Raw genomic sequence first — 20411 nt, 5'->3', positions numbered from 1 at the left:
TGTATGCTTACACAGTATTAAAAGACACTCAAAAATTAACGTCATTTACCTTCGTTCCCGCGTTTGACTCGTGTTGTAAATCTCTTCCTTGTTTTTAGTTCACGTGATTACGTAGGAGGTGTGATGACGCAATACGTGACTCCGTCTCCTCCATTAGAGTATATGGACAAAAAACAGGTTCCAGTTATGACCATTACCGTAGAATTTCGAAATGAAACCTGCCTAACTTTTGTAAGTAAGCTGTAAGGAATGAGCCTGCCAAATTTCAGCCTTCCACCTACACGAGAAGTTGGAGAATTAGTGATGAGTGAGTCAGTCAGTCAGTCAGTCAGTCAGTCAGTGAGTCAGTGAGTGCTTTGCCTTTTATTAATATGTAAATATATATATATATATATATTATACTAATAAAAGGCAAAGCCCTCACTGACTCACTGACTGACTGACAACTGAAGGCACCGTGGCTGATGTTACCTGACTTGCTGGCCAACCATAAGCGTTACCTGGTAGGTAACCACCCACTCACTTCACTCCAATACGGGAATCGAACCTTGGACGTCAGCACTAGAGGCGAAGCCCCTAAAATTGCGCCACAGCGTGTGGTTCGTTTATTTGACAGCATGTAGATCGGGGTAATTACATTCACGGCATTCGTAGTCTGATTCACAATCTGATTGTATGGGTGGTTACCTACCAGGTAACGCTTATGGTTAGCCAGCAAGTCAGCTTGAAGTGATCACTCGAGTGAACGCAGCTTCACAAAAAAAACAGATCCTTAACAAACTGTTATTGGTATATTTTCCGTCAATTTTAAAAGGTTTTCTTTTCTTCTTAATAAAATTTAAAAGCAGTACTTCGCCGGTGCGAAGCGCGGGGATTTGAGCGACTGACGCATACAGACATATTCATGAGTGCAGGTACTTCGGAAAGAAAGCACCGTGTAAACCTAAACTTTAAATTAAGTTCATAGACCTACAAAAGGTTGCCATTGATTTGAGGCAAGATTGCTTTTCTCATGTACAACTATACGTTGCATTCTTAACAGTAAGCTTGCACGGCTTGGTCATATTACAACCTGAGTGCTGAACTGACAACGTCGTATACAAACAGAACTATAACAATCGTAATAAACAAACAAAAAAAAAAGCGAAGAACCCTTGGATTTAATAAAAAGGCTCTTTCCTTTGCGAAGGAAGACCTTATATGGCGTTCGTTTATAAAACAGCTGAAAAGCTGTGTTAAGGCTGCTTCACAAAAAAACAGATCCTTAACAAATTGCTATTGGGATATTTTCCCTCAATTTAAAAAGCTTTTCTTCTTCATAAAAATTTAAAAGCAGTACTTCGCGGGGATTTATATATATATTTATTTATAGAGAGAGAGAGAGAGAGAGATATATAGATATAGATATATATAGATATACATATATAGATATAGATATATATAGATATAGATATATATATATATATATGTATGTATGTCTATATATATATATATATCTATACATATTAATAAAAGGCAAAGCCCTCACTGACTCACTGACTGACTGACTGACTGACTGACTGATTGACTGACTGACTGACTCACTCACTCATCACTAATTCTCGAACTTCCCGTGTAGGTGGAAGGCTGAAATTTGGCAGGCTCATTCCTTACAGCTCACTTACAAAAGTTAGGCAGGTTTCATTTCGAAATTCTACGCGTAATGGTCATAACTGGAACATATTTTTTGTCCATATACTGTAATGGAGGAGGCGGAGTCACGTATCGCGTCATCACGCCTCCTACGTAATCACGTGAACTAAAAACAAGGAAGAGATTTACAGCACCGCGGGAACGAAGGTAAATGACGTTAATTTTTGACTGTCTTTTAATACTGTGTAAGCATACATATTAACACATGTGCAATTAAACGTGTGCATTTACGGGGTGATTTCTCAGGCTTAAAAGCTCGCCTTTTATCAAACGCGGGAACAAAGGTAACTGACGTTGTTCACTGTCTTTTAATACTGTGTAACCATACATATTAACACATGTGCAATTCAACGTGTGCATTTACGGGGTGATTTCTCAGGCTTAAAAGCTCGCCTTTTACTAAAAAGGTAAATGCAAAACTATTTTCAATTAGTTTATTGAAACGCTCCCGTTAAGGATTGCAATAACATATTCGCGAGATAAAAGAACGAAGTAGGGGGAAATGAAGGAAGAGCCGCAAAAATGCGAAGAGCAAAAAATTCATTAACCAATTGAGAAGAGAGCGAGTGAAGCATACAAGCATGTTCATAAGGGAAACAAAGCACGGTGTAAAACGTAAGTTTAAATTAAGTTTATAGAAACGCTCCCGCTGCGGATTGCAATAACATATTCGCGAGATAAAAGTTTAATGAGAAGACACGAGGTATAAATGAACCACACGCCGTGGCGCAACGTTAGGGGCAACAGTTTCAACCATTCTATGATCTGCTTCTCGCAACTGAAAGACGGCACATGGCGGATGTTAGCCGACTTGCTGACGGCAACGTTAGGGGCTTCAACTCTGGCGCTGACGATAGAGATTCGATTCACGAGAGGGGATGCAGTGAGTGTGTATGCCGGATGAGCCCAGAATTAGGGAGAAACACGTGTCGCATACTCTTTGCATTATTTGAAAGTAAACTATTAAAACCATTCTATGATCAGCTTCTGGAAACAGAAAGAGGGCACGTGGCGGATGTAAGGCGACTTCCTGACCAACCACAAGCGTTACCTGGCAGGTAACCACCCATACAGTCAGATTGTGATTCAGAAAACGAATGCTATGAATGTAATTACCACGATCTACATACTGTCAAATAATCGTAACACACGCCGTAGCACGACAGCTGTGAAAAGCGAGGTTCAGAAAAAAACAGATCCTTAACAAATTGTTATTGGTATATTTTCGATCCGTTTAAAAAGGTTTTCTTTTCTTATTAAAAAATTAAAAGCAGTACTTCGCCGCCACGAACCGCGAGAATTTGGCTATATATATCTGCTTCTCGCAATTAAAAGAGGGCACGTGGCGGATTTTAGACGACTTCATGACCAAACTTAAGTGTTACCTGCCAGGTAGGGTTACCACTTTTAATACAAAAAAATAAGGGACGCATACTGCAGCGGGTGCCACATCTCAGTGCCAACAGTTTGCAGACTCTACTTAAAAGACCCGCCCTCCTCACTGGACAGTTAAAAAGACCAATCAAACTAACGATGACATCTAGTATTACCCAATCAAAAGTAGGAAAGGAGGCATCTTCATAAAATGCGTGTGGGATGATTTGCATGAGACGCTGCTTTAAAAAAATGATAAAAAAAAATACGGGACAAATCCCGTCCCGTATTGATTCAAAACGGGACGCGCAATTTCATTCTCAAATGCGGCACGATTCCGTATTTTAAAGGACGGGTGGCAACCCTACAGTGCCAGGTAACCACCCATACAATCAGATTGTGATTCAGACTAGGAATGCAATGAATGTAATTACCCCGATCTACATACAAGGCGAAAGTCTTGCAACATTCAAAGATGATGGTTTGGGATAAGTACACCATACAACATAAAAGAGCTTATGAAGCCTTGAACCGAAAAAAGCAAGATCTCAGAGATCGTAAAAAAAAAAATAGGAGGTAATGTCGTTTTACTCGCTGTAGATTTTAGTCAAACATTACCAGTTATTCAACGAGGGAGACCAGCAGATGAACTTAACGCGTGTTTAAAATCCATGCTTCTCCCACGCTCGGTTATATGTCGCGTGTTCTCGGGTAGGTACACCAAAAAATGTATACATTTAAGCATGTAATGGGCAAAAAAAAAATGAGGTATACCCGAAGGCACTGCAGTAGTACTTAATGTAACTTTACTTCTTAAATGTTAATGTTTTACTGTTTAATAATTTATACGCTTCTTATATGTTGTTCAAATTCTTTTATCAAAATACCAGTGACAGCGCAATGCACGATAACATGGAGTGAATACACCATACGCATCCGCCCACGGCCGCCCTGGTGTGCGCAGATAGGAGTTGATTCTACAATAAAATAAAATAAAGATAAAAAGAGTAATACAATCATCACCCATAAAGCGGATAGTAGACGTGACGTACTATATGTACCAGATTTCAAGTCAATAGGTGAAACGGTTTGCGAGCTACAGGTGATTTAAAATCCTGGACAGACACACAAATTGCCACGGTAGCAAATTACAGAAGAAGATTTTACTGTTTAATAATTTATATTTATATGCAATGTGCTTCTTATATATTACTTCATATTCTCATATGATAATGATGTTAATGTTGTTTATATTGATTTCTATGTTATTGTAAGTGCTCTTTATTTGTGGAAAAATAAATTTGGCAATTAAAGTTATTTTATTCATACTACATTTTATTTTTTTCTCTTGCACTCAGTGCAAGTGCAATCCACTGGGTAATCAGCTATATATATATATATATATATATATATATATATATATACAGTAATCCCTCCTCCATCGCGGGGGTTGCGTTCCAGAGCCACCCGCGAAATAAGAAAATCCGCGAAGTAGAAACCATATGTTTATATGGTTATTTTTATATTGTCATGCTTGGGTCACAGATTTGCGCAGAAACACAGGGGGTTGTAGAGAGACAGGAACGTTATTCAAACACTGCAAACAAACATTTGTCTCTTTTTCAAAAGTTTAAACTGTGCTCCATGACAAGACAGAGATGACAGTTCAGTCTCACAATTAAAAGAATGCAAACATATCTTCCTCTTCAAAGGAGCAAACAAATCAATAGTGCTGTTTGGCTTTTAAGTATGCGAAGCACCACGGCACAAAGCTGTTGAAGGCGGCAGCTCACACCCCCTCCATCAGGAGCAGAGAGAGAGAGAGAGAGATAGAGAGAGACAGATAAAAAAATCAATACGTGCCCTTCATGCTTTTAAGTATGCGAAGCACCGTTCAGCATGTCGTTTCAGGAAGCAGCTGCAGCTGCACAAAAGATAGCAACGTGAAGATAATCTTTCAGCATTTTTAGACAAGCGTCCGTATCGTCTAGGTGTGCGAACAGCCCCCCTGCTCACACCCCCCTACGTCAGCGCAAGAGAGAGAGAGAGAGAGAGAAAGTAAGTTGGGTAGCTTATCAGCCATCTGCCAATAGCGTCCCTTGTATGAAATCAACTGGGCAAACCAACTGAGGAAACATGTACCAGAAATTAAAAGACCCATTGTCCACAGAAGCCCGTGAAGCCGCGAAAGGCGAAGCGCGATATAGCAAGGGATTATTGTATATATATATATATGTATGTAGATATGTATATATATGTGTATATGTATGTAGATATGTATATATATGTGTATATATATATATGTAGATATGTATATATATGTGTATGTATATGTAGATATATGTAGATATGTATATATATATGTGTATGTATATGTAGATATGTATATATATGTGTATATATTTGTAGATATGTATCTATATATATGTGTATATATATGTAGATATGTATATAGATATGTAGATATATATGTATATATATGTGTCTGTATATATATGTGTGTATGTATGTATGTATGTATGTGTATATATATGTAGATATGTGTATATATATATATATATATATATATATATGTGGATGTGCATATGTATATATATATATATATATATATATATATATATATATATGTATATATGTAGGTATGTGTATATGTAGATATGTATATATATGTGTATATGTATATATATATATTTGTGTGTGTATATATATATATATGTATATATATATATATATATATATATATATATATATATATATATATATATATATATATATATATATATATATATATATATATATGAATGACAGCAACACTCATAACAATAACAACACAATTACATTGACAATCATGTTACGTTACTTTTAAAGTGTTTCCTTTTCTTTTTCATAACCTCTTTAACACACTACTGCTCCGCTGCGAACCGCGGGTATTTTGCTAGTATATATATATATATGTATATATAATGTGAATGTATGTATGTATATATGTATGTCTATATATGTGTGTAGATATGTATATATATATGTAGATATGTAAATATGTATATGTATATATATGTATATGTGGATGTGTATATGTATATATATATATATATATATATGTATATATTTTTATATATGTATATGTAGATACTGTATGTGTATATGTAGATATGTACATATATGTTTAACACTCTACTTCTCCGCTGCGAAGCACGGGTATTTTGCTAGTAATGACAATAAACACAAAACACTTGGATTCGTAGCGTACGCTATTTATAATTGTACATTAGTTTTATTTAATGGCTCTGAAGTTTCTATAAACATACCGAGATTTTTATTCTGTGAGTCCATACCTGATTTTGTTGTGCCATTATTCTGTAAACGTTTTCAGCTCCTTTTTGAAAAACTGTACAACTGCTCGTCTCTTTCTATTTTTAATACCATGTGATGTCGTGGGTGTGCAGCTGTGGAAGGCTGGGGGCGTGGAAGGCCAAGTCTCTGACCTGCAGCCGGACACAATTGGGGTATTTTCCGTACGTCACTAAGCGTGATGGGAATGTCAGAGGGGGACACTTTTACATTTTTTTTGTGTACTGGGTGGTTCAATTAGGCACCCACTGTTGGGGACTGGGGGGTGAGAAGTTAAAAGGCTATCTGTACTTATTAATGGTATTTGCTATCCTGCAAGGGAATCACTGCTTTGAAGTCTGACCTTAGAGAATGTTTGTATTTACCTGGCTTGGAAATATTGGTTTCTAATCAGCATATCTGTACCTATTAGTGGTATTTGCTGTCCTGCAAGGGAATCACTGCTTTGAAGTTTGGCCTTAGAAGAATGTTTGTATTTACCTGGCTTGGAAATATTGGTTCCTAATCAGCATATCTGAACTTATTAATGTTTGGTAACCATACATTTTGTTAACTTATGTTTTTATTAATTGTTAAACCCAGGAAATTTAGAGGTGCCATTGATTAGACTGTTTGTCCAGGACTGACAACAGAGGGGTGAAGTAAATATAAACTGCTGGCCAGCAGAAGGCAGGAGGGAGAGTCCACAGGAAACGCTGCCAAGACACTCGGACAGGGCACAGGGGCTCGCAGGCAGACAAGGGTACCTGGCTGGCACAACGTGAGGTACAAGGACGGGAACACTTCCAGGGAGGAAGAGACAGCTCCACAAAGAGACGCCGGATGTGGGTTCAGCGAGAGAGGGAATCTGCATGAAAGGACCCAGCAAAGCTGACAGACGAGAAATGAGGCGTGCCTAGGTCCCAGCAACACAAGGAGCCCAGAGTGGAAGAAAAAGGAACAACGAAGAGACGCTGACAGGGAGTCAACAATTTGACACAACTTCTGCCGGGGAACAGAGTGCATCCATGAACAATTTAGTGTTGGGGTAACACAGTGCCCAAACTGGACTCTGCACCACTAAAGGTTGTATCCTCCAATTCTTGTTTTTTACGGACTTTTAGAGTGTGGACTGTGTATTTTCCTTTTACAAAAAAGGAAATTAATTCCTGATATGTTTAGGTTCTGTTATGTTCGTTTATCTTTTTAATGTACCTTATATTGTCTTGTACAATAGAACTTATTGTTGCCTTTTTCTGAAATTACTGTTGTGTCTTTCATTGTGTGTTTACTCACCGCCCAATTTAAAGAAACCTGTGTGCTATTATTGGTAAATTTCAGGAGTTCCCAGTCACTTAATAAAACTGGGTGGCGTAGTCGGACATTTTAATGGTGTCTAAGTTAGATTACCTATAAGTGTGACCAGACACCTGTGACAGGAAGTTCGGATCATTTTACCGACTCGGACCTTTGAGTCTCGTTCAGCAAAATGAACGAATCCTTTTTCGAGTCATTTCGTTCATTTTAGCAAAATAGAATTAAAATGTTACCTGTTACCTCCCTAACACATCTACTGCTTACACAAATGTTGATCACACTACAAACAAGACAAAACTATAATGCTATAAGAAACAGAAAATATTAATTCATTGTTTACCTGGGTCTTTAGTCTATGATTCGCTCACCTTGCCTCTTATCTGACAAGTTTTCGGGTTTGAGTCGTTCGTTCATCACGTGACAGCCCAATTAGCTAACCAAGGCAGTCTGAGCCAGAAAAAGAATTGATTAGTTCATCTCCCGAGTCTTTCGGGTTCAAGTCATTCGTTCATCACGTGACAGCCCCATAAGCTTAACCTAGTATGCAGTCTGAGCTGGAAACAGAATTGATTAGTTCATCTCTCGAGTCTTCGGGTTTGAGTCGTTCGTTCATCACGTGACAGCCCCATAAGCTTAACCTATGCAGTCTGAGCCGGAAAGAGAATTGATTAGTTCATTCCTCGAGTCTTTCGAGTCGTTCGTTCTTTTGTCACGTGACCACTTACCGGCTCAGTACCTCAGTCAAATACTAACGTAAAATTCCATTTGTTGTATGTTAGATCATATTTAGAAATTATCATAAAATTATCAAAAATATCTAAAACGCATTTTCTTATAAATAAAAAAGGTCTGTCAATTTCTGTCACTATGATTTTGTTACTGTTTCTTGAGGATCTGTGGTGTGTTATTTTATAAATAAATAATCCTGTTACAAATAAATTATTGATTAATTTGTCCTTTCATTGTCTTTGTCTATCAGTAAAGTAAACAAACACTAGGCTATATAATAAAATAATCCAAGCCTACAATTACAAAGTACTTATAGTTAATAATCGTACACTATTCTATAGCAGTGTTCATTTTTACTCCAATTTTGAGTTTCCTGGTATAATAATTGTTTTTCCTATGCAGACTTAACATATTGATCTAATATTTGTATAAAAAGATTGGTCAAAAAGGACATAATGACAAAGTAAAAGCAAATAACATTTTGAATTTGAATGAATAAGTTTAGTTTAAAATATTAAGGTTATGATAACTTAAACTTCAAGTTGTAACCCAAAATGAAATAAAAACTGGAGAGTTAAAGTCATTTACTTAAAAATATAATGTGCTAGGGTCACACAAAGGTTTAACCAATGGTTCAGCTGAAGGACAACTGTCACTCAAGACTGTCACCAAGGGAACGGTGACCATTCCACACCCATCCCCTCTTGTTTTGCACTAGGTGAGGAGCAGAGAAGAGTCTAAGACAGATTTTAACACCTCAGGAGAATGAGCACTAGAAAAAGGAGTGATGTTTGTGTTGGATAACATTATGTTTGTAATGGTAATTGCATGCGCGCATGGCAAGTGAGCGCATATGTTTTTTGCGCATGTGTGAGAATAGCGCGCACCTTCGGTTGTTGTGTTTTTCGAGACTTGAAAATAAAGAGCATTCTAGCAAGTGAGAAACGGTGTGATTGTAGACACAACATTTGGCGACGAGAATGGCTGAACTTTCGCTGCCACCACCACCACCTTTCTTACCATTACCTGGTGATCCTTCGGTGCCTTGGACTCGCTGGTTTGAATCTTTTCAAACTTATCTGATCGCGCTTGGCTTGGACTCCATACCTGACGTACGCAAGCGTGCCATCTTGCTTCATTGTCTGGGCGCAGAAGGGCAGCGTGTTTTTCATACATTGGGGGCAACCAACTCATACGATGCAGCAGTTCAGGCCCTCAAGAAGCACTTTTCTGGAATACAAAGCGTCCTTTTATGGCGGTTTCACTTTCGTCAGCATAGCCAGTTGGCGGGTGAGTCAATCTGACAATATACAGCCGTGCTACGAGAATTAGCAGGGCACTGCAATTTTGGTCCGCTTCAGAACGAGATGATAAGGGATCAGCTGATAGAGAAAACGCATAGTGCACCTGTGAGGGAGAGATTATTGATGGAATCTGACAAACTCACACTAGAGAAAGCGATAGAGATTGCGTGCCAGGTTGAATCAGCAGTGCAGAGCGCTGACAGCAGCTCCTGCTTTATCAGCGCAGACGTTACAGCCTGTTTTCAGTGATAACTGTGCTGAGACAGCTGCCCCAGTCCTGCAAGCGCGGAGAAACCCCAGTATTTCAGGACAATATTGTGGGAATTGTGGATCTACCCATCACCAGCACAGGGACTCAAGTTGCCCAGCAAGAGGTCAGCGATGTAGAAAATGCAACAAATTTAACCATTTTGCAAGATGCTGTCGTTCGTCCCAAGTGCCTGCATTTGGGCAGCACTCACCTTCACATTCAGCACCAGCATCTATCCATGCAGTGCAGTCTCTTTCTCCTAACTTCAAGACTTGTGCAGTATATATACAGGATGTGTGCATACCTTTGCTTTTGGATACAGGCGCTAAAGTGTCTCTTCTTAATTATGCTACATACAAGCAGTTTTATTCTCACTTACCTTTGCAGAGGCCATCTATAGCTCTGGCTGGTTATGGACACACTAAGATTGATGTTCTGGGAACGTTGCTGTTACATGTTCGTTATGGAACAAGATCTCTTTCTGAATTTTGCTTTTATGTTACAAAGCAAGGAGCCAATATTCTGGGTATTGACCTTTTCCTCAGACTCGGATTTACTGTTCTCGATTACGATGGTGCAGAAATCCTGCAAGTCACTTCTCCATGGGTGCAGAAATAGCCTGCCCGTTATCTACCATTGTCCTATTTGTAGGACAGCGACATATATGCCTATATCTGTCGCAATGAAGGAACCGCGTGATCCGGGGTACATTCACAGCAGACTTGAGGTTGTGCGTCACAACACTTCCGCGAAAGCGGCCATGTGCCATATAGTGTGTGGGCGACAGGTTGTGCTTTGTGTCTTTGGAGGCAGCTTCTAACGTTCCCTACCTGTGACGGCAAGTCTGGACATTTTGTGCTAGTTTGCTGGGACGGAGAGATTGACGCAATGTAAGTAAACTATCTAACTCTCCGTATTGCTAACTTATATTCTAATCGCACTTACATAGACGTTATTCTGCGACATTTCCCACTGTCCTGTGAATAGGACATTGGGATGATCGCATGCATATAGTGCCTATATCTAAAGCGCACCTTATTTATCTTTTTTTGCATAGCTAGACATGGCAAAAAGGTGCATCACCCTAGATGAAGTGTCACAGCTTCTGGAAGACTGCGAGGAAAAATACTCGGAAGCTACTGTCTGTGTGCTACCGCCAAATACCAGTCAATTGTCAGACGAAGATGAAGGGGATGAGGACGTTGCCAATGCAGGAAATGTAACTGTTGCTGATGTTCCGGGGGAGCTAGAAGTCGAAATGGTTAGAGAAGACATGGAAGACGACACATTGTTTGAAAATGAGGGGGATGACGCTGAAACGGAAGAGAATCAACCATCAACAAGTTCTGCACCTCCAGCGAAACGGCCAAGGAAGAAGAAATGTCCTGCGCCGTCCTGGACAAAGCAGAAGAAGCCAGTCTTCCCAAAGACATCTGCTCTGAATGGACAGGCCGCCGGTGTTGCAGAAAATAATCTGAGACAAACTTTAGCCCAACATAATCCTGTGCAACTCTTTGAGGAGTTCTTTACGCCAGAGATATATGACCTAATCTGTAAAGAAACAGTTCGCTATTCAACGGATTTTACGAATGATCATGAATTTCATACATCAACTGAAGAAGTGAAGGTCTTCCTTGGGATTTTGATTATAACTGGATATCATAAAGTCCCGTCAGAAGCAGACTATTGGAGTGATGCAGAAGATCTTGTCGTACCTATTGTCAAGAATGCTATGTCCCGAAACTGATTTCAGAAATTGAAAAGTTATATTCATTTTGTGGACAATTCTACTGCAGACAGCAACATAGGTGACCGATCATTCAAGGTAAAGCCGTTGTTTGAACTCTTGAATGAGAATTTCTGTAAATTTGGCTATTTTACACCCAATATCAGCATTGATGAGTTGATCGTGAAATATTATGGGAGAAACAGCCTGAAACAATTTATAAAGGGAAAGCCCATCAGATTTGGGTATAAATATTGGGCCATATGCTCCAGCGAAGGATACTGTTACACCTTCTCATTGTATTGTGGAAAGGAAACAACTGCAACAGATGTGCCACTTGGTTCTCGCGTTGTCTTGAATGCTGTACAACATATTGCTGATCCAAGCAGCTATGCTCTGTATTTTGATAACTTTTTTACAAACATGGATCTGCTCTCTCAACTGGCAGATAGAGGATTTTGAGCAACCGCTACCATTAGAGAAAACAGGATCAATAGAACATGTCCAATGAAGTCATCAAAAGAGATGAAAAAATCAGATCGTGGTGCCAGCGAGTACGTCTATGACAGAACGTCAGAGGTACTTCTCGTGCGTTGGCACGACAATAACATTGTAACAGTTGCCACTAATCATGACTCTATTGAGCCGCTTCATGATATCAAGCAACGTGTAAAAGGCCAGAAAGAAAAGAGCACGGTGAAAATGCCTAACTTGATATATAATTACAATGCGTACATGGGCGGTGTTGACCATCATGACTGGCTTGTTTAAAAATACTGTGTTTCTATACGTGGAAAGAAATGGTACTGGCTCCTGTTTACTCGCTGCATTGACATGGCAATAGTGAATGCGTGGATTCTGCACAAAAGTATCCATGGGGGAAATGCCATATCATTGAAGGATTTCAGACGAGCAATTGCCATAGTTTATTTGAAGACCACTGTCCAACGCAAGCATGCAGGAAGACCCAGGGTGCCCAGACTACCAACAGGAGCTGACATGATGCGATACGATGGCGTGGGACATTTTTTGATGCAGAGGGATAAACAGCGTCGCTGTCAGCGTGAAGGATGCAAAGGCAAGCCTAAAACATATTGCAACAAGTGCAATACAACACTTTGCCGTACTTGCTTTCAGCCATATCATGATAAGTAGTGTTGGCATTTGGACTATGCTTCCTCTTATGTTTGGTAACTTTCTTGTAAGGTCATAATTGTGAGCAATAAATGTATATGTTCTCATATTGTACATAGAACTTCTGTTATGTCAAGGCATCCCAGTGTCCAATTTAGAGGACAGGCTGTATCTACATAAGTAAACAAAAACAAACATGATTACATGGTTTTTCTGTTCCAGGGACTCCAAATGACAATAACTTTACAACGGAAACAAAAAAATTTTTAAAAAATTAATTTGGGAGATAATGCCTAGGATGCCTATTGAAGTTTGTGCACAAGCCCAGACTTAATCCGTCCATATCTCCTGTCATTCAGCCACTGCGCCGAACACCATTAGCACTGAGAGACGATGTTTCTGCACAGTTGAAACAGCTTCTGGAGGAAGGGATTATAGAACCAGTTAGTGCATCGCCCTGGATCTCCAATCTTGTAATTGCTCGTAAAAAGTCAGGCGGGTTGCGTCTTTGTATTGACCTTCGTGCAGTTAAGAAGGCTGTGGTCCCAGACAGATACCCACTACCAACAGCTGAGGAGATTACATCTCAACTTCATGGTTCCACTGTTTTCACTAAACTGGACTTACGACAAGGCTACCTGCAGATACCACTACATCCTGATAGTAGGGATCTCACTGCATTTGTCACACACCTTGGGGTGTTCCGTTATACCCGTATGCCATTTGGGCTTTGCTCAGCGCCCAGTTGTTTTCAGAAAATAATGTCATCACTCTTTGCTGGGATGTCAGGAGTATGTGTGTATCTGGATGACATCGTAGTGCACGGACCAACACTCTCTATCCATAATGAAAGGCTACAACGTGTGTTACAGCAGTTTACAAAACACAACCTCACCTTAAATGAAGAGAAGTGTATCTTTGCAGCAACAGAAATTGATTTTGTCGGGTTCCATTTATCAGCTGAAGGTATTAAACCATTGCAGTCCAATGTGGATGCTGTTTGCAGTCTTCCTGAACCCATTTCAGCTGCACAAGTTGCTTCATTTTTAGGCATGACATCCTATTACTTGCGTTTCCTGCCACAATATTCAACTATCACAACCCCACTACGTGAGCTCATAAAAAAGGATGCACCCTGTGATTGGACGTCTGCATGCGCTGAAGCATTCCATCTCCTGAAACAACAACTCACGACAGCACCAGTTCTCTCTCATTTTAACCCAGAGGGTACGGCAATTGTTACTTGTGATGCCTCTGCCTTGGCCTTGGGAGCTGTTTTGTCACAGATGGAAGAAGAGGTGGAAAAACCAGTTGCATTTGCCTCCAGAGCACTGAGCCTGACTGAACAAAAATACTTTGCAGGGGAACGTGAAGCTTTAGCATGCATTTGGGCTTGTGAGCGATGGCATATTTATTTGTATGGAAGACCATTCATTCTGAGGACAGACCATCAGGCTCTCACTTCTTTGCTGTCAACATCTGGAACAGGACACAAGCCCCTCCGGTTACATAGGTGGTCTGATCGTTTACAACAATATAATTTCCAACTGGAGTTTAAGCCAGGACGGGAAAATGTAGTAGCTGACCTACTGTCACACTTTACACCAGCACTGGAGCCACTTCACAACCAAGCTGCTGACACAGACAATGACCTAATTCAGCTGCTGCATGGACCACTACTGGATATTGTATCACTTACAGAGCTTCAGAAGATGATAATGTTTTCAAAGTATTATGCACTTATATTAGAGAGGGCTGGCCCAAACATGTATCTGATGAGCTGATCCCATTTGCACGTGTAAAAGAGGAACTATCATGTTGGAATGACACCTGCATTGCTCGGGGTTATTGTGCTGTGGTGCCACAAAGTTTGCGGTCTCGTATTTTGGCGATGGCTCATGAGGGTCACCTGGGAATTGTTAAAATGAAACAGAGGTGCCGAGATCGGGTATGGTGGCCAGGTATTGACAACGATATAGAAGTCCTTGTTAAGGATTGATCTGCTTGTCTGGTTAGTGGAAAGACAGGGTTACCTACTCCACCACTTCAGCCCCTTCAGTGGCCAGCACACCCGTGGGAGCACCTGCAGCTAGACATTTGTGGTGAACTTCACAGCGCTCCTCCCCATCATCGTTTTCTTGTGGTTATATATGATTTGCACTCTAAGTGGCCTGAAGTTGTTCCGGTGAGTACAGTCACTTCAAAGACTGTGATCAACGTACTGGAGGCTGTGATAGCCCGTTTCGGACTTCCACGTGTAATCACAACTGACAATGGGCCTCAATTTATCTCAGCAGAATTCACATCATTCCTAAAGAATTACAGCATTGAACACCGCAAGACAGCTTATTATAACCCACAGGAAAATGGAGAGGTAGAGAGATTTAATCAGTCACTTAAAAATGGTATCCGGGCACATCTTGCTCAAGGAGGTTGCAATTTTTATACTGCCCTCAACCAAACCCTACTTCACTACCGGGCAACTCAACACTCAACCACTGGGAAATCACCAGCTAAGTTAATGATGGGTCGGGAACTCCCACTTCCGCTAGATCGTCTTTGCCCAATGGCTTTAAGCCATTCTGCACCCTCAGCAATTGTCAAAGTCAGACAAGGGCAAAAGAAAATGAAACAGCAATTTGATCAGCGCTACAGAGTGAAGCTGTCTAATATCAGTGCCGGTGACTGGGTGAGAGTACGGAAGTTACATCGTGCTGATAAGCTGCACTCCTTTCTTTCTTCACCTCTTCAAATTACTAGGCAATTGGGGCCAGACACATTCCTGTTACAGGATGGCTCTCGCTGGCATACCCGTCGCCTGCATAAAGTGTCAGCACCTGACCTTACCAGACCAAGGTCTGAGTTTCATAGTTCCCATTTTAGGTCAGCAGCTCCATCAGATGACAGCTGTAGCAATGCATCTGGAGTGACATCTCAGATCTCCCAACCATCAGTTGCTCAACAGCAATGACCCGAGCGGGTGCGTCATCGTCCAGGTCATTTACGGGATTTTGTCACATCCTTTAATACTTGACTTTTGGGAAGGGGGGGGGAAATGTTGGATAACATTATGTTTGTAATGGTAATTGCATGCGTGCATGGAAAGTGAGCGCATATGTTTTTTGCGCATGTGTGAGAATAGCGTGCGCCTTCGGTTGTTGTGTTTTTCGAGACTTGAAAATAAAGAGCATTCTAACAAGTGAGAAACGGTGTGCTTTGTAGACACAACAGTTTGGACTTATTTTGTGGCAACTTCAGCCACTGAAGCAAAATGCAACATATGCAAAAAAAGTTTTTCAACTGAAGGAGGAAGCAGCTCTAATTTGAGGAGGCACCTTAAATCCTCACATCCAATGGGGCTGTTAGCACAAGTTAGAACAGGGACTGAAGATGATAGCCCTGCAGCAAGTGGAGCTGTTTTTCCCACCAGGACTTCTTCTGCTGGACCGTCGACGGCTTTGGCTGGCACGCTGACCACATCTACAGTATCCAGTACACCAGCAGAACCCACCACCATGCAAGGAGCAGTTAGGCCAAGGAGGCCACAACAGCAAACTTCAATGAGCAGTTTTGTAACAAGACCAATGGATCCATTAAGACAAAGCAAACTTAATGAGGCTCTGGTGAGAATGATTGCTTGTGACTTCCAGCCATTTTCTATAGTGGAGGATAAGGGCTTCAAGGAGTATTCACATCTTCTGGACCCATCATACAGTCTACCTAGCAGAAAAACACTATCAAAAACTGTAATGCCTAGGCTGTATGAAAAGTTAAGAGGTGATATAATAGACAAAATCAAGATTGCCTCTGCTGTTTGTCTCACAACAGACTGCTGGACCTCTTTGACTACAACAAGTTACATGACTGTGACATGTCATTTCATAGGAGGTCATCTGAAAGTCCTCTATCTCCTGGACTGCTTTGCTTTGACAGACAGACACACTGCTGCTCACCTGGCAAGGGAGCTGACAAGGGTTACAAATGAATGGGGTGTGGGTGACAAAATTGTAGCTTGTGTCACAGACAATGCCAGCAACATTGTTTCACCCCTGAAAGACCATCTCCACTGGGACCACATACCTTGTTTCGCCCATATGCTGAACCTGATTGTCAGAGCTGCATTGCAGGAGGTCCAAGCAATATTGCAGAAGGTCAAGACAATAGTTGAATACTTCCATAGAAGTACAGTTGCTTCAGACAAACTCAAGGACACACAAAAACAGATGTGTCAAGAGCCGTTGAGGTTAGAACAGGATGTGGCCACAAGGTGGAATTCAACATATTACATGTTGAAAAGATTTATGGAAATCAAAGATCCAATCATCTCCACTCTGGCACTAACTAATGCATCTCTGCCAAACTTGTCGCCAGACGAATGGGAAATGTCCAGAGAAATTTTGGACATTATTAAGCCATTTGAGGAGGTCACCACTGAAGTGAGTGCAGAAAAGTAAGTAATCCAATATATTTTATTATTATTCATTTTAAAACCACATTTTAAACTCTGTCTCTTATGATGTATGTTCTTCTGTAACCTTATTTTTAACAGAGAAGTATATGCAGTACTGATTTTGATTTTGTTATAATTAATTTATAAACAATTTTTACTCTTCATAGGTTTGTGACTGCCTCCAAAGTCATTTTGATGACAAGAGGTCTTCAGAAGATTGTTGTCCGATATCAAAGAAATCCTTCCAGCTTTGGCCCTGTTAAAAAGCTAGTGGATTTCCTGATGTCAGAAATGACTAGGAGGTTTGGCAAAGTGGAACACATTGAGAAGCTAGCTGATGCTACTTGCCTCGACCCAAGGTTCAAAAAGCAAGCCTTTGTCAATCACCAGGCAGCAGAAGACACAGTAAAAAGGGTTACAGCAGCTGCAGCAGCTATTAACCCAGCTCAGAGTGAGGAGGAGGAGAATGCTTCAGACCCTAGTGCGACTGCCAGTACACGGGCCATGTTCTGGGAGGACTTTGATGAAAGGGTAGCAAGCTTGAGGCCTTCTGCTACCACTTCTAAGACAGATGCTATGATGGAGATGCGGGCCTACCTTGCAGAGCCACTCTTACCCCGCACATCAGACCCTCTGGCCTGGTGGAGGAGATGTTCTGCTGTATACAAAACCCTTTCTGAGGTCATGAAGGCAAGACTTTGCATTGTGGCCACATCTGTGCTATCTGAAAGAATTTCTTCGAAAACTGGGCAGATTTTCTCAGACAGAAGAAACAGACTAAGCCCATCCAAGGTCCGGGAGCTTGTTTTTTTGAACGCAAACATGCCTTAAAGCAAGTCCTAAAAATATAGCCACAGTGTGTTATTTATTTTAAAGCTTATTTATTTGTATTTATTTTTTAAAAGCCTAGCTTGTAGTGCAGTATATATATTTTTTAATATTGTGAGTTAATTTGTTAAGGTTATTAGGCCCCGTGGCTTTATTTTATTTATTTATTTCTTTAATTTAGGCCTATTTTTATTTAAGTTGTTTTTGATTCATTTGGGAATAGTTATCCTCTTTGCTATAAAGCCTTTCTGGCACAAAAGTGTTATTTATTTTAAAGGTTATTTATTTTTATTATTTTTTTAAAAGCCTAGCTTGTTCTGCAATTTTTTTGATATATATATTGTGATTTTTAAGTTCATTTGTTAAGGTTATTAGGCTCTGTAGCTTTAGTATCTTTTAATTTGTAATTATTTTTATGTAAATTGTTTTAATTCATTTGTGAATAGTTATCCTCTTGCTATAAAGCTTTTCTCCCACAAAAATAAACAATAAAAACAATTCAAGAGTGTGTACACAGTGTCTAAAGTGTCAGTGTTTCAAAAGTATAGTTTACAAAGACAATCTGATTTAGTAAATAACTGCACAGTTAAGTAATCAAGTATAAAAGTTATTTAGTTACAAGTTATTAAGCATCATTGGTAAGTACATGTGACTTTTCAGTTAAAAAAAACAACTTGTAAACATTGAAGGTAATTTATTATGGCCTAAACATATAGTAAGTGACTCAAAAATGTTTCATAAATCATATAACAAGGTATTGTATTTTATGAAGATTAAAATCCACTGTAAAAAAACAGAAAACAAAAACAAAACAAGTATGACTGATACTTGATTTGATCTCTGATGAAACTTGCTGCAGGGCTATCATCTTCAGTCCCTGTTCCAACTTGTGCTAACAGCACAGTTGGATATGAGGATTTAAGGTGCCTCCTCAAATTAGAACTGCTTCCTCCTTTAGTTGAAAAACTTTTTTTGCATATGTTACATTTTGCTTCAGTGGCTGAAGTTGCCACAAAATGAGTCCAAACATCACTCCTTTTTCTAGTGCTCATTCTCCTGAGGTGTTAAAATCTGTCTTAGACTCTTCTCTGCTCCTCACCTAGTGCAAAACAAGAGGGGATGGGTGTGGAATGGTCACCATTCCCTTGGTGACAGTCTTGAGTGACAGTTGTCCTTCAGCTGAACCATTGGTTAAACCTTTGTGTGACCCTAGCACATTATATTTTTAAGTAAATGACTTTAACTCTCCAGTTTTTATTTCATTTTGGGTTACAACTTGAAGTTTAAGTTATCATAACCTTAATATTTTAAACTAACCTTATTCATTCAAATTCAAAATGTTATTTGCTTTTACTTTGTCATTATGTCCTTTTTGACCAATCTTTTTATACAAATATTAGATCAATATGTTAAGTCTGCATAGGAAAAACAATTATTATACCAGGAAACTCAAAATTGGAGTAAAAATGAACACTGCTATAGAATAGTGTACGATTATTAATTATAAGTACTTTGTAATTGTAGGCTTGGATTATTTTATTATATAGCCTAGTGTTTGTTTACTTAACTGATAGACAAAGACAATGAAAGGACAAATTAATCAATAATTTATTTGTAACAGGATTATTTATTTATAAAATAACACACCACAGATCCTCAAGAAACAGTAACAAAATCATAGTGACAGAAATTGACAGACCTTTTTTATTTATAAGAAAATGCATTTTAGATATTTTTGATAATTTTATGATAATTTCTAAATGTGATCCAACATACAACAAATGGAATTTTACGTTAGTATTTGACTGAGGTACTGAGCCGGTAAGTGGTCACGTGACAAAAGAACGAACGACTCGAAAGACTCGAGGAATGAATCAATTCTCTTTCCGGCTCAAACTGCATAGGTTAAGCTTATGGGGCTGTCATGTGATGAACGAACGACTCAAACCCGAAGACTCGAGAGATGAACTAATCAATTCTGTTTCCGGCTCAGACTGCATACTAGGTTAAGCTTATGGGGCTGTCACGTGATGAATGAACAACTCGAACCCGAAGACTCGAGAGATGAACTAATCAATTCTGTTTCCGGCTCAGACTGAGTTGGTTAAGCTTATGGGGCTGTCACGTGATGAACGAACGACTCGAAAAACCCGAAGACTCGAAACAGGTGAATCAATAATTCCAATACAGAAACTATAGGAAGTTGCGCAAATGCGCATGCGCAACTGAACGAATCACTCCCACGAGACGACTCGTTCTTCCCGAGTCACATTAAAG

The 20411-nt window shown here is 39.7% G+C and overlaps 1 protein-coding gene across 1 annotated transcript; it reads left to right on the top strand.

The window, feature by feature from the left end:
* The first annotated feature begins 16209 nt into the window (after nucleotides 1-16209).
* On the top strand, nucleotides 16210-18137 carry LOC114669504 (E3 SUMO-protein ligase ZBED1-like). Its single transcript, XM_028825736.2, has 2 exons — nucleotides 16210-17306; nucleotides 17474-18137. Exons 1-2 carry the CDS (start codon nucleotides 16210-16212, stop codon nucleotides 18135-18137), a joined length of 1761 nt encoding a protein of 586 aa, XP_028681569.2.
* The last annotated feature ends 2274 nt before the right edge of the window (nucleotides 18138-20411 follow it).

This window comes from Erpetoichthys calabaricus, chromosome 2, assembly GCF_900747795.2.
Source record: "Erpetoichthys calabaricus chromosome 2, fErpCal1.3, whole genome shotgun sequence".
In the NCBI taxonomy this organism is placed as follows: Eukaryota; Metazoa; Chordata; class Cladistia; order Polypteriformes; family Polypteridae; genus Erpetoichthys; species Erpetoichthys calabaricus.
Note: the sequence above shows the minus strand (reverse complement) of the source record. Positions and strands in the feature narration are given on the sequence as shown.